The sequence below is a fragment of the Falco cherrug genome, chromosome 3, assembly GCF_023634085.1.
Source record: "Falco cherrug isolate bFalChe1 chromosome 3, bFalChe1.pri, whole genome shotgun sequence".
In the NCBI taxonomy this organism is placed as follows: Eukaryota; Metazoa; Chordata; class Aves; order Falconiformes; family Falconidae; genus Falco; species Falco cherrug.
In genome coordinates this window covers 40,224,817-40,240,022 of record NC_073699.1, presented here as the reverse complement: position 1 = coordinate 40,240,022, position 15,206 = coordinate 40,224,817, and the positions used below count along the sequence as shown (strand labels likewise).

At 35.7% G+C, this 15,206-nt stretch overlaps 1 protein-coding gene across 3 annotated transcripts in view; it reads left to right on the top strand.

Annotated features, from left to right (window-relative positions):
* CRISPLD1 (cysteine rich secretory protein LCCL domain containing 1) overlaps nucleotides 1-15,206 on the top strand; it is a 46,027-nt gene that overhangs the window by 14,543 nt on the left and 16,278 nt on the right. For all 3 annotated transcript variants that reach the window (XM_055705338.1, XM_005443182.4, XM_027811133.2), the window contains 8 exons: nucleotides 8,963-9,081; nucleotides 9,214-9,346; nucleotides 10,841-10,956; nucleotides 11,834-11,934; nucleotides 13,048-13,227; nucleotides 13,320-13,380; nucleotides 13,505-13,571; nucleotides 14,201-14,331. In XM_055705338.1, coding sequence (XP_055561313.1) covers nucleotides 8,963-9,081; nucleotides 9,214-9,346; nucleotides 10,841-10,956; nucleotides 11,834-11,934; nucleotides 13,048-13,227; nucleotides 13,320-13,380; nucleotides 13,505-13,571; nucleotides 14,201-14,331 — 908 coding nt within the window. The remainder of the gene's footprint in view (nucleotides 1-8,962; nucleotides 9,082-9,213; nucleotides 9,347-10,840; nucleotides 10,957-11,833; nucleotides 11,935-13,047; nucleotides 13,228-13,319; nucleotides 13,381-13,504; nucleotides 13,572-14,200; nucleotides 14,332-15,206) is intronic.

Genomic DNA, 15,206 nt, shown 5'->3' with positions numbered 1-15,206 from the left:
AGTTGTTTTCCAAAGCTGAAACAGGAAGACACTAAATAAAAGTATACAACCCTACTGAGACTGTAAGGCTGAAGTATGTAGAGTTAAATGTTTTCTTCTCTTACAGTAAAAAATAGATGCTTGCAGGGCTGGAAGTTTAGCCAATGCTCCTGCTGTAAATGGTGGCTCAAATACAAGTTTGAAATAGCAGTTTTACTGTGTAGGTGTACTGTTATGGATAGCAAAAGCATCTGAGCTATAGGCCATGCCACCTTGTCAGTAGTAGACTACTCAGAGTAGATGATGAAATAAAAGATAGAGTAGCACTGAGCCTTGAACTAAGGGTTTGTGTGTGGGGGTAAATTACACCAATGGAGGAACATGCTTCACGGTGATGATACATAAGAAGTTAATGTAGACCATTTCTGTCACAGAGGAGGATATGTGAGTAAAAGGGAAGTTGTTATGCCATTAACTTTTTACAGGGAAAGATACGTTTTCTTGGATCGCTACGAAGAAAGATGTGTCCTCTTGGATGGCTAAGAAGCTGGTTTCCAGTGTCTAGATCTTCTGTTCTGAATGTACATGTTTCATTAGAAGAAAAGATTGTTTGTTGTAGAGAGGGGTATTCGTCGTGTTTGCATAACTTTTAGGAAGGGTACGTTTAGCAAGGTTAAAAGCTTAATCAAGATAATATCTAAAGTATTGAATGAAGCACTTGCTTGAGGAAGTCTACCTTGCAGAATGTTGATCTTGAATGTCAGTAAACTCAATATTAGCTGTTCTTCTTTTGTTGTTTTTTGGTCCTCTCCTTCTGAATTTGGAAGTTCTTATGTCAAAATCTGATGCACAATGAGCATCTCTGAAATTACAGTCGGTGTCACTATGCTATCACTCAGCAATCTCTGCCAAACATTTCAGTTTTTCATTTTATTCAACAGAGCACAGACAACCTCTTGTGAACATCACAAAAAACCCCAAACAAACAACCAACAATTAGAATAATAAAAAACACCATTTGTTTCTATAGAGGAAGGTCTGAATTAATGAATCTTCACCACTTGGAACTAGACCAGTAGGCAATGACGGGTGAGGGAGGAACATCATCCTTTGCCTTCGTAAGAACCTAGATGTCTGAAGTCACTTGTTGCTGCGGTTGTCAAGGAGCGTGTGTGTACTCTACACTCGAGCTGTAATCTGTCAGCATAATGGCACCCAAACCCCCCTTCCTGTTCGCACCATTTAATGTACCAGACATCTGAATCAGCTGCATGAATGCGAAGAAATATATGCCTGTATGCTCACAGAGCAAATGTAGACTTGTGGTGATACCACCATCTGTAGCTTAATCAAAATAGTAGGGTTTTTTAATTATAATTCATCCTTAAAGCAGATGTGAAGAAAAGTCTAAGAAAAATGTCAAAGAGATTAAAAACTAGATACAGATTGAAAGATAAGAGATAATGTCTTTCTGGTTGAGGCCAGGTCCATAAACTTGTAAAACTTGGTACATGACTTGTAAAAGCCATGTATGTGACTTGTAAGATAGTTGAAGTCTGTAGACTGCAGTTGTAAAGAAGGTAATTTGTTAGATACAAACAGTTATCTGTGAAAACTGAAATTAGGAAGGATTCAATGCCTAAGTATAGTAAAGTCAAGTGTTAAAACAGTGGGATCAAGTTTTCACAGACTGAAATTTCACATCTTAAAGGGCAGTCACTCATTTTCTGTAGCTTTGGTGCACAGTTTTTTATGTATGCAGAAGGTTAGAAAGCACTGAACCAAAGGCCATCTTGAAAGTTTCACTCTTGGAAATGTAGTTTATGAGGCAGAAAGCTGTTTTGTTATGATAACCCCGTATTCAGTAGTATCATGGAAGAAACTATGGCACTGAAGACATAATGGCACACAAAATGGTACAGCATATACCATGTTCTTAGACTTGAATATGCGCTGATTTATGCCTGCCTTGCTCTCTTATGTCCAAACCCGAAGAGTACAACATGCATTTCTCAAGCCAGGTGCAGATGTGAATGAGATGGAGGGAAGGAGAGGTACATAACTTGGTAGCTGCAACCACTTTGATATTATGACTACTGATGGATGAGAAGGCAATAAAACCTCTTTAGTTTCTCCCCATCTCTGCAGTAGTACTGTGTCTTCCCATTGTTAGGTGACATCTTTTGATCTTTATAATTAGCATCACTGAGTGATCTTCTCTTGGAAGTAACATTTAGAAAGTAGAAGGAGATTTTTCAATTTAAGACATACTAGCAGCTCCTTTTGCATTTTTTTGCTACTCAGCGGAGTTCTGGAGGTGGTGTGTGTTTGTGTGTGAAATCAAGGAGGTTTGTGTTGCTGAGCAGTTGGTGATATGTTCAGTGTCTACCTGTCTCAGTGTAGGAAGCCAACCCTGATGATGATCCCTTATCCAAAAGGTAGACCACATGTAGTTTTCCCACAATGTGAGCAATACTTTTTCTCGATAGACAGGTTGAATTACCTTGCACATAGTACCACACAATTGCCAGTCAAAATGTTTGTCAGAGCTGCGAATCGGCTGCCTAGTTGCAGCTTCTTGTGCTCCCATCAGCACCCTGCACTTACCAAAGAAACCTGGTAGTGCAAAGTCATTGAAAGCTGGTAATGTCAGCGCATGAAGCAGGGAACTCACAGATGAGGAATCAGGTGCTGCATGTATCTACATTTCAGAAGACCAGATTCACCCTTTTTATGAAAAGAAACAACTTCCTGTTTTTAAGTAATGATGTTTGAAGGGTTTATTTATTATCAGCAAGCAAAAGGATCATTGCCTATAGCTACACAGAGATTTCTTTTAAACTTTTTCTGTACCACTTATTTCAAAGAGTTGTTTTAGAAACGTCCTTGGTTTAAATATGTAAAATACAAGCTGATGATGAATGTTGTGGAAGAACATTTTCAGTTAAGTTTAAAGCATCAGAACTATGTCAGCCTAGTGTACATTTCGGTAGCCAGATTTTAGTATCAGTAATGATATTGTGGTTAAGGTATGAGAAATATCTACATTGGTAGGATGTGAAATACCTATGTTGCTGTGACTTCATATTCTTTCATTTTTATTCTGGCTTTTTTTAAAAGAAGCCAAGCACCCTGGCATTTTAAAGATTCACTAATTAGTTCTACATTTGTTTGAAGGTCCTCATTGCGTAACTTGCTCTGAGTGGACATTTTAATGTGGTTTTGGAAACCCTTCCTTATACATTTGCTTTCCTGCTGTTATCTTTTTGCTTTACTGTTTTAAGGAGGAAAGGAACACTAGGAGAACAAAAACCTTTTAAATTTTATTGAATGAAACATGAAAACCTGTGTATGTATCTTTGTATGCGGATGTGCTTTCATTGTTGGAAGCCAAAAGCTTGCCATCATGTAAGTGAAACAAGGGAATGGTATTAAGAGCACAAGAATAAATTCCTATTCTAGTGAGGAGGTAGTTTTTATATACTTACAGAGATTATTTTATGTTTGTTTCATTTACCCTGCTATATGAGCAAACACAGAGCAAATATGGTAAAATGCATCATATTTGGAACTAGTCTGACTGTATTGGTAGAAAATACTTTAAAATTAAGTTACTTAATCCTTAAAAATCAGATACACATTTATTCTTCATGTAACCTTAATCAGAACAATTAATTTAGAAGGGAGATTTGGATCACCTATTTTAACTACTGGAAGAGAAGGATGAAAATCAAGGTGTCATCACTAGTGTAAAGTAGCTTTTTCCTGTTCTTGGTGCAGTCTCTGAAGCAATGATTAGGCATGTTGGCAAAGCAGTAGAAAACCTTTTGAATCGTTTAAATTACAGCTACATGTAACTGTACAAATGACATTTAAAAGTACCTTCAAGCTAATTTATGTTAACTGTGATATGGGATTGCAGTCTGTCAGATTTCTTTTACAAGTTTTTCATTTGTTTTCAGAAATTTTATACCTGTTCATAACATTATTAACACGTGTGTAAATTTTTTTTGCATCACTCTGGAGTAGTCAGATATAAATTCAAGATAAAATTTTCCAAAGAATTGCATCAGGGATTAGGATATGTTTCCCCTTTTTTATTAAACATCATTAGAGTGATTGTGTTGTGTTGCTTCTGCCTTGGTAAGGGCTGGAGACCCAAGTAACTGTGACTTCTAATCCCTTCTACCTCTTTTTTTTTTTTTTTTTTTTTACTGGCTCTAGGAGGTTAGCACTGTTTTACTGCCTTTTTTTGCCTTTGGAAGTCACTGGCAATCAAGAAGGTAACTTGGTTCTCTAGGAAATTCTTTACAACTGGGTCATTGGGTAATTTTTTCTAGGATATTTCCTAAATTTGATGTAATTTAAGACAGGTTTTATTGTAATTCTAACTTCTATTACAGACACTTCAGAAGTGGTGGCTTGGATGAGTAAATGAGACAGTTGGATGATGAGTACTGCAATTAAAGAGATTGTGTCCTGTGTGCAATTTACAGTTGATGGACTTTTTACATCTGAATATGTATGCTTTTGGTATTTACTCCATCACCCCCCAAAACAATACTTAATTAAAATGAAGAAGAAATTAAGCTATATCCTGGTAATCTGCTTGGTGTGCTTCCATCCTGTGGACTGCAGTTTGGCACTGAGACACCTGAAGTAGCTTTGAAATAACTGACTCCATTAGCAACAATTGTCATTGTATATTTAAGCACATTTGAACTGAAACATAGCCTTGATGAAGAAGCAGCAGTGTTAAGTTGCACTTTAGGCTGATATTTTTTCATGATCTTTTCTCATCCAAAAAAATCCTGGATCAAACTAAATGTTGGGTGTCAGGATAACAGGCAGCATTTTCTGACAACAAACTGTGCTAGGTATGTGCATGATATCCATGCTAGGTAGTTTTTATATTTGGCTTTAAAAATAAAGGGTTTCAGTGTTAGAGGTTGAGGAACAAATGTATGAGTCCTTTCCTGTGTGGCACACAGGGAGAATTTTGTGGACAGCTGGCTGTTCTGGAGTCACTTCATTGTGTGATACATGCATTGAGGAGAAAAGCAAGACATGCCACATCATTTGCTGCAAACCCAATATATATATATATGCAGGTGTTTTGACATCCAATTCATGTCTCACAACATGTTGAAGTTGGGATTATCTGTTAATTGATCAGCCTACTGTGTGCTTGGGTTATGCAGTATGATTGGGTGAATTCAATCTTTACGCAGCAGCAAGTAAATAGTTGAGTTTTTTGCTTTGATATTTTGTAGTGTATTTTTTCTAAAAAGATACCTGTCTCTTAATTTTTGTATCTAAATTCTGATATAGGAGACAGTTCCCATGAGATATTATCACAGACATTTTACAAAGGTACTGAAATGTGAATTACTCAGGTTTTAAGTCATATTCTTTCTCTGGTGTCATAAAGATTAGATTGCTAAAGCTGTTATTAGAGAACAGTTGATAACTGAAAAAATTATGTAAAAATATTTTTATATAAAAAATTACCATGGCTAATTAAAGCAATTTATCTCATGATGCTAAAAAATTACTTTCTTAGTACATTTTAAAGATTTCTTATTTCTTTGACACTAATAAACAGTTGTCTAGCCTGTTGGTCCTAACTAGATTACTTTTAAATTTTGATTAGAGAAAGGAAAATTGAAAAATTTCAATTAAAACAAAATTCTGCTTTAATCCTCTGTTGGAGAATTACATTTATTGGCTTTCAATGAAAACTGCCAAAAATTGTGATTAGCTGAGCTCTAACAACCCCATTACTTTATTCCTTCCTCTTCCTCTTTCCTGTATGCCATAAACTGATGACTCTGTGGAGTTTCTGTCATTAGACCTGTCATTATGATTGATATGGAAGGGCAGTGACCAAGGAAGGCTGATGCTGTCACTGTCTTAGAGGACTCCAGAGCAGAATCGTAAATGAATCTGCTCCAAGGAAAGTGCACTATGATGGGGCTCACTTCACTATAAGCAATAATAAATAAAAACCCTGGAAAGCACCAACGGGGCAGATTTAAACTCTGTAACGTAAGAAGAAATAGGGTGATTACCTCATGATGAGCCTTAAGCTATGACCTCTTTCCCTTAACTAATTCTTCAGATTCCTGCCTGAGATAATCTTGGACACATAAACCCTTTCTTAAAGAGAGTGGAGTTGGCTCCCTGGCTTATAAACCAACTTTTCCTGGATTTAGGAGTGACTGTGCAGTTGGCAAAAATATCCAAACACACAAAGCTCCTCATAGCTATAACTGTCTTCTGTGCTATGCTTCCTGCAAAGAGCTGTGCTGCGTCCTATCTGCTCAGCCATGAAGATTATTTCTTTGCTGCAGCTAAGCTTGTGGCCAAGAAACTGGGAATTGTGCTCATCTCTGGCTAGGTAAGCAGTGGGGAGTAAAGACAGTATTTTATACTGTGGATGAAGGCAGAGAAATTGTTAAGGAAGAAGGAATTTTTTGAAGACCATATCCAATCTCAACAGTACCTTGGAGTGTGAGTGTTCATCTGTCAGGAGGATTAATGATGAATTTAAGTTTTTCATCAAAAAGGATATTTTTGCAGAGTTCTGGATGGCTCTGTCATGCATAGCCATCATCACTCTTTAAAAGAAAATTTTGTTAAAGATTACGTCATGAGCTTGAGGAATAGATTCAAGCAGGTACTACTGACGGGCTAGCTCTGATCTTCAAAAAATTCATTATTTCAGTTAAAATAGCTGCATAATGTATTTTGAAACTTGCGTGAAATAAAAACCAACACAACAACTGTACAATTACTTTAACCATGACAGCTGTTTTAAGAGTTGAAAATGTGGGCAGATCCTTTACAAGAGAATGTATTGTGGGGTTCTGAGGCTCATAGGTTCATAAGAGCTACAAGACATTTTAGCTGGCTTTAGAGGCAGGAAGCTCTAAAAGTGATCAGGTGCCTCCATTTCGATCTAGCATAAGTCCAATTTACTCTAAATCTGTATGCCGGAATCCAGTTGGTAAAACCGTTCTTAACAAAAATTATTTGAGAAATATATTAACTTTACAACTTGTTCATATTCAGAGCTAATTCTAAGTATGAGCTGACTTAATGTCGCACACTATATGCAACAAACTATGGTGGCTTTTATTTTAAAATGTTATGGTCTCATGATTCCATTGTAGAATGATGAAGCAATTGTATGACAATTTATAAGAACAAAACATACATGTGGAAGAAGTGTGTTAATCTTTGTTTTCTATAATGGGTACAATTGGAAGAAGAGCTGTTTATGATAATGTGACAAGAAAATGGAAGAGGAAAAGATTTTACAAACTGTCATATAAAACTTCCTGACTTAAGATTAGAATATTTTCTTATGGCTATTAAAGAATGCTATGGCTTATGACACTGAAATACTGGCCCAGTAGGGTAAATAGAAAATCCCTACTGTTTCCTAAAGTCAGTGGGGTTTGTATCCATATGAGGGTTAAAAGCTTTATTGTGTCATTATTATATTGTTAGAGTAATTCTGTCAAAATAAATGTTACATTTTGGGAGTCAAAATGTACCCTATAAATTTTTTACTTGCCGATGATATTCATAATAACAGACAAAATGGAATTCAATGCTCTGAAGAAGAGAACCAAGAACAGATGTTCTAGGATTAAGTTGATATTAACATCTTTGCATAATCATGGTCTTGCATAACCAAGGACATATTTGTTTTTAATGAGTAATTTGATTAGACGGTGAAAACTCCATGTCAAGATCAATAGAAAAATAAATTCTAGCATGTGGAATTTGTCTGTTATATTTGAGTATTCTTTGGCTGTGTTAAGGAGTTTTTTACGTTTAATCTGTGCCAAAAATTTTTAGACATGATCTCCAGTGTCTGCATGGGAATTTGGGCTTAGAAATACTGGATTACTGTTATTTATATAACACAGGCTCACTCTAAGAAACTTAGTCTGAATTTATGGTGAAATAATTGAGGCTGTATCAAGAAATGTGTTTCCTTCCTGGAAATATTTTGAGTTTCCCAACCTGAGCCTTGGTATCAGAGAGTCAGGTGTCTGGAAACAATTTCTGCAACTATCGGAAGACTGAGAAAGTCAAGCAGCGGTATGGTTACTTTGTACAAGAGGGACCACTTCGAGCAAACCCCAGCTTAGCGCAGTAAAAACTGTGCATACACAGTATGGTATAATTTATTTCAAGAAGAATAGGTTTTACTATGCTTTTGAAAGGAAGAAACTTGCATTTGCATTTCAGGTACAAGCCTATTCTTCCATGTCCCTTAAGAATAAAAAATAAATATAAACAGTTGTGGTAAACAATAATTCACATTCTTTTTCTTTAACTTGTCCTAAGCCTGACTGTTACTTACATGAGTGCCTATTTTTTTGCCAGCCTAGCCATAAAATCAATGAAGGACAACCTTACTCTAAGTTTTCATATTTTGTGTTTTCACTGTGTAAGATTTCAGAAAAAGCTGATTATAGAAAAGGGAGAGAAAATATCTTTCATTTCAGATAAACTATTGGTTTAGAGGAAGTAAAGCCTTATGTTGGAAGTATGTTGGATAATACTCTTTTGGCTAAGAAAAGTGCCTATTACTAAAAGGAAATCTCACAAGACAGAAAATGCACTTAATTTAGCTTGGGCAGTTGAACTAAGCCTTTCGGTTTCATATTTGTGCTTTATTCACTGCAGCATGGCTGCACATGCTTCTAAAGGGAACACTGTGATGGGATTAAAACTTTTTTCCCCCTTGTTGAAAACGTGTTGGTTTTTTCTTGTGTAACACAAATGGAGTATACAATTGTCAAGTTTCACTTTTTTCTTCAGTCTTCTGCCCTGGTAACCGAAGCTTTAAAAATGGGCAATCCTTTTTTTTCTTTTCTTTTTTTTTTTTTTCTTTTAAGTAGTATGAGAGAGACACACCAAATATTTCTAAGAAGATGTCCCTGTATTTTCTTTCAAATTTCAGACATGGGACACAGAACTGGAGAGATCTGCAGAGTCATGGGCTGAAACCTGTCTATGGGAGCATGGGCCTGCAAGCCTTCTTCCGTCCATTGGACAGAATTTGGGGGCACACTGGGGAAGGTAGTTTAAGATACTGTTTTATAATATATATGTTTGGGTGGTTTTTTTTAATCTAACAAAATTTGCTTAACGGAAGAATGATAGAAGCTACAGCTTTTGAATGATCTAATAGACTACCACTGGCTTTCATAGGTACAGACCTCCAACATTTCATGTCCAAGCATGGTATGATGAAGTGAGAGATTTCACTTATCCCCATCCTCACGAATGCAACCCATATTGTCCTTACAAATGCTCGGGTCCTGTTTGTACACATTACACACAGGTATGTAGATGGATTTGGTTTTTGTCAGCTATGGAAAAAAACCAGTCAAGACTCCAGTTAGGTTGCTATATGACATGTAGAATGTGTTAATCTTGCAGTTTATACCATAGCACTGAAGGACAAAAGGGGCATGTTGTTGTTAGACCCCATAGTTACAAGCATTGGATATTGGTGACATAGAGTAGGGTTGTCATGCAAATCTTCAGATTTCATCCTCATATATATCACTTCCTTACCAGGAATAAGGTAAAAACTCAACAAAGCTGAGTGTAAAACTTCAGTATTACTGCTCAGTGTACTTTGAATAATCCAGTCTCTGTGCTGGCATGCTGAAGAAACAGCACATTTTTTTAAAAAAAAAGTTTTCTTAAGAGAATTCCTCGGATCAAAAAACAGTTTTTAACATGTTGCTTGAAGTTCAGTGAGATTTTGAAATTGCATAAGAATTAATTTATTTGGTGCTTCTGAAATCTGTGTATCTAGCCTGAATTTTTCCAGGGGGAAACCAGTCTACATTTCAGTGAAACCATGTTCCACGTATAAAAATCCAAAATCCACGTATAATTTTCTATATAATATTAGAAAACTTCAAAATGATTGATATTTAAACATTTGTTTTCTGTTTACTAGCATACTTTACAATTGTATCTAATGTTAAGACAGAATTAACTCCATATTCTTATTTACCATTTCTGTAAAAATACCTGTAATTACACTTGCCTATTACACGCGAGATCCACAATACATGTAAATATTGCGGTGCTGATTTTTCACAGTACATCTCTTGTTCAACTCTGAAATCCTGCTGGAACTAGACAGTTGGCTTATCTTGAATTAGTATAAGTTTACCACCTGTCATATTTTCTAATTTGAATGTTCCAGCCTTTGTCATTCAGTTTATTTTGAGATCTGCAATGAAATTTTTTTCAACAGATGAATAAAGGAACACAGGCACCTTAGACTACGATGACATGGAAGCATATTCGTTTAAAATCCATTACTTGAGTGTTCTCGGTATATCAGGGTTTTGTGAAGTTTTATAGTTACCTCCTTTCACTGCTGACAAATATCTGTCCTCTCAGTCTAACCTAGCTAAACCCTCTGGGTCCTTAGGTTGTGCTGAGAACTAGGAACTGATGCACAGGAACCTAACTGCTTCTAACTCATGATTATCTGTTAATTGTAATCCCAAGAATCAGTTCTTCAGGCCACGTTTTGTAAATCTTTTACTACACTGTCAAGTACATGCTTAGACCATTTATATAAAATTAAAGCCATATCTTTCGTATTAAGGTAAAGCTTTTCTTTCTAATAGGAGTATGACCACATGGCCTTTTGACAGTTGTAATTAGTTCACTTCAACCCATTTATAATGGAGGGGAATATAACATCACTTTCATTACTTGAGTTTTGTATGTTGAAGTTTGGAGACAGTTTTGATTTCATGTTAATCAGCTTTGGTTTTCTCAAATCTTTTTCTTTCCTTTTCCATAGGTTGTTTGGGCTACAAGTAGCAGAATTGGTTGTGCAATTAATTTGTGTCATAACATGAACATCTGGGGGCAGATATGGCCGAAAGCAGTCTATCTTGTATGCAATTATTCTCCTAAGTAAGTAGGCTGACACCCAAAAATGTCTTGAGGGGGTAAGATACTTTATAATAATACAGGAAATAATCTGAAAGGTAATCAGTCTGGGTTTTCTACTTTGTACTGTTACAAAGTAAAGCATTGTTCCCAGGGCAGCCTTGGCTGCACAAATACTCTTGTGATTTTCTAGAGCTTCAGTTTTCTCGCTTGTGTTTTAGAATACAACATCAGAGATCTTTGTTGTAGTGTGGTATTTGCCCCCAAAATAAATGCATCTCCCCATTGTGGCTTTAAGGAATGTGTGACACTGAAGCCCACGGTTAAGATCAAATTCTATAGTATACTCCATTTAGGAGAGCAGAGCCTGTTCTCATATAATGGAAAAATTTAGTCTTAGATTTTGCAGCAGCTTACAGCTGTACTTCAATTTTTGCTTCATGGACTTTTCAATTACTTCTTGTGCATTTGGTATAGCATCATTGGATCATTCAGGTTGGAAAAGACCTTTAAGATCATTGAGTCCAGCCACTAACCCAGCACTGCCAAGTCTGCCACTAAACCGTGTCCCTAAGTGCCACATCTACGCGTCGTTCTAGGGACGGTGACTCAACCACTTCCCTGGGCAGCCTGTTCCAATGCTTGATAACCCTTCTGGTGAAATTTTTTCCCAAAATCTAATATAAAAGAAATTTCCTGATATCTAATCTAAACCTCCCCTGGTGCAACTTGAGGTCATTTCCTCTCATCACTTCTTACTTGGAATATCAAAATAAAGTTACAGAATAAGTGTCTGCTAGTTTTCATCATTTATTTGTCCACATGTTAAATGCTGTTTAATGTTTATATGTTCATTTATTAAGGGGTATTTCACTAATTTATTAATTTATTTTGTGTAAAGGGGGAACTGGTGGGGTCATGCTCCTTATAAACCCGGCCGCCCATGTTCCGCATGTCCTCCTAGTTTTGGAGGAGGTTGCAGAGAAAATCTTTGTTACAGAGGTATGTACTATTTCAACAGTACATCTATAAATGGGAAATGTAACCTTTCTTTTGCTTTCTTTCTGCATTATGCTTCAACATAGTGGGATAGAATATATTATGCGTGTGCCCAAAGACCTGGTAGGGGCCCACTTTGCTGAGATGAAGGAGATCGTGTACCTGTGATACATGAGGCTGAGCCTCGCCAGAGGGAGTGGAGCGTACTGAACTCCTGCTGATTTGAGTGCTGTTTGAGGGCTTTTGGTACACAAAGATGTAGACTGTTGCCGTGTGCTATTTGTATGTCTTTCTGTAACTAGTGGACATCTACACAGTCATTTGTTTGTTGGGAAACATCTCAGTGACATATTCATGTGCTTTACTATAGGAACAATCAAGAACAAGACTAGAAGACATTATTAATTAAACAAAATGTCAGCTAGGATAATTATTAACTTATTACAATTTTTGTAATGCTATTCATGCTTCCGGCATTGACACACAGCATGTTATGAAGCTGCTATTTCTTTGTAGTTTTCTTTGTGTACAAGTAATTTTGCAATTTTTTTTAATAACTTTAGAAAGTTCATATGGACTGTAAAAGCGGCACGAGTGTGCCCAAATACCTTCCTTGTGGTTCTCGGTTAAGTAAGAAATGTAGATTCAGTCATGAATATTTCAAAATTATTTTCATTATGTTTGTATAAAAGGACCTCATTTTCAGATATGTTTTTCTGAAATCAGCTTCCTTAATTACCAGTTATCTGTGAACTTGGTAAAATACTTCCAGTGTATAATAGAAGTATCAGCTTTCTTCTGTTGGTTTTCTGATGTCATAAAGATACTAAACCAGTAATGTTAAGAGCAGTTTCATACCTCAGTTGCACTGCCTGTGCTAGAAAAAAAAAATCTACCTTTTGTCAGCATCAGAAACATACTTGAGATGTATTATTAATCTTGAAGTCTTCATCTCATGAAGTACTGGAAAGTTTCCCGTGCTTTCTTGCTTTTATTCATCCACTATTTTATGAGAACAAAGCCATGTTACCAAAACATGGTAAAGGATTTACAGTCCACCAACACTGATTTTTTTTTTTTCTGAGATATTATATTTTTGCCCATTTTCTGAAACAGAGGATTCAGAAAGGCCTTATTCTCCCCACGAACCAGAAGAGGAAACCAATGAGATTGAACGGCAGCGATCCAAAGCCCAGGATGCAACGGCACAAAGTCGGCCAAGAACTCATTCACCTTCAGGCTCCACAGGCAGTGATGACAGTGAGAAAAATGAAGTAATAAGCACACAGCAAATGTGTAAGGAATTTACGTGATTTGCAAGTGGTCAACAAATTTTAATTATATAGTATCAAATTCATTGCAGTGAAATTGCTTTTTGCTTGTTTTAGCTCAGATTGTTTCATGTGAAGTAAGGCTAAGAGATCAGTGCAAAGGAACAACTTGCAATAGGTATGGTAAATTTTACAGTTGTCATTCTGAGATTATTCTAAAAGGCTATATTTGTATGTGAGCTGGAATTTTTCTCTTTTTGTAATCCCAGGATTTAAAACCAAGTTGTATTTTATTTTCTTAGGTATGAATGTCCTGCTGGCTGTTTGGATAGTAAAGCCAAAGTTATTGGCAGTGTACATTATGAAATGGTAAATGTTTTAAAATCAGATTTTATACCAAGAGAATGTTCAATAAAATGTCTTTTCTGTTGGAATACTAGTTAAAATCGTATTAAGAAGAGATTTTGAAGAAATCAGTATTCACCAAAAATAAAAGCTTACCCCAAATGTTTAAGATAGCATCAGATGATCTACATTTGAATCTGCTGTTCTGCATGTACTGTCTGAATGGACTTCATACTACTTACACATGCACAGCAGTAGAATTTTCATGTCCACATGTGAAGGTGTGACTTAAGGAGAAATACTGCAATTTGTGGGTACACTCAGAAATTGTTTCAGTAAGGTAGGCCTACTTGTGTGAGCTTAATGCTAACTGAAAATAAATTATTTTTTCTGTAGAACTGAAAAACAATATAGGAAGTAACAGCTACTGTAAACAAATAAACTGTAAATGAGTATAGTTTTATCTCTGAGCAAGGCAAAGTGGCGTTTTCTTTGTTTGAAATAATACCTATATAGACCACATCACACTTAATAGACTACCAAGTTTTTGATGACACATTGTAATTAAAACCTATTTTTTTCCACAAATAGATTATATTGTAAAATTGTGACTTTGTCTAACATGGAATTGCTTTTCCTGCTCTTCTTTTCAGCAATCCAGTATTTGTAAAGCTGCCATACATTATGGCATCCTAGACAATGAAGGTGGTTGGGTTGACGTCACTAGGCAAGGAAGGAAAAATTACTTTATCAAGTCTTACAGAAATGGTGTTCAGTCAATTGGGTAAGTTTTCTTAAGATTAAAATTAATGGAATGTTTTTCACTTGATTCTTTTTATTTCACACAAAATATACCACAGAAATAACATTTTATTCATACTTCTGATCATAAAGAATATGAAAATTCTGTAACAATGCATGTGCATATGCAGGTATTGTATCCATTCTGAAACTTTACCCAGTGTTTAATGATGGACAGAAGAGTGGCACAGTAATGATTTGAAAGAAGGGGAAATAATTTACAAAATCACTTGGGCTTAGTAAGTAAAATTAAAAAAAATTAAAATAAGTAAATTAGTATTTTTAGTTAAATAATCTCAATATTTGGAGTATTCAATTAATTAATTTTTCAGTGTATATATTTATTGTGGAAAACTAGTGAATACTGGCACTGAAGTAGATTGTTGTACATGTTTTCAACAAAACTGGTAATATTTCCAGGATTGAACCATGGACACAGCAATCTATGACAGGTAACAGGGCAATAATCTTAGTTTGTGTTTGGAAGTGACCCACTCGTACTGTGCATACGAACAATATGAACCAAGTAGAAAATACACCTCTTCCTATATGTTTGATAGTTTCATCACAATTACACAATTTACATTACAATATTTTACGCCAATATTTTGTACAATTTCTGCATTGGCCAGTGATGGAATAATAGTGCATATTGTGGAAACTTCATGTGAAGGTTTGGATGCTTGCCCTAAGATTGGTATGTGATAACAGATCCAAATGCCTGTTGACATGCTAAAAGAAAAAAACATTAAAACAGTGCATAAAAGTGGAGAATACTTGACTGTTTCCATATGTAATTATTCAATGATAGAGCAACATCAATATTGATATGTTTGAATATAAGACTATATTAGTATT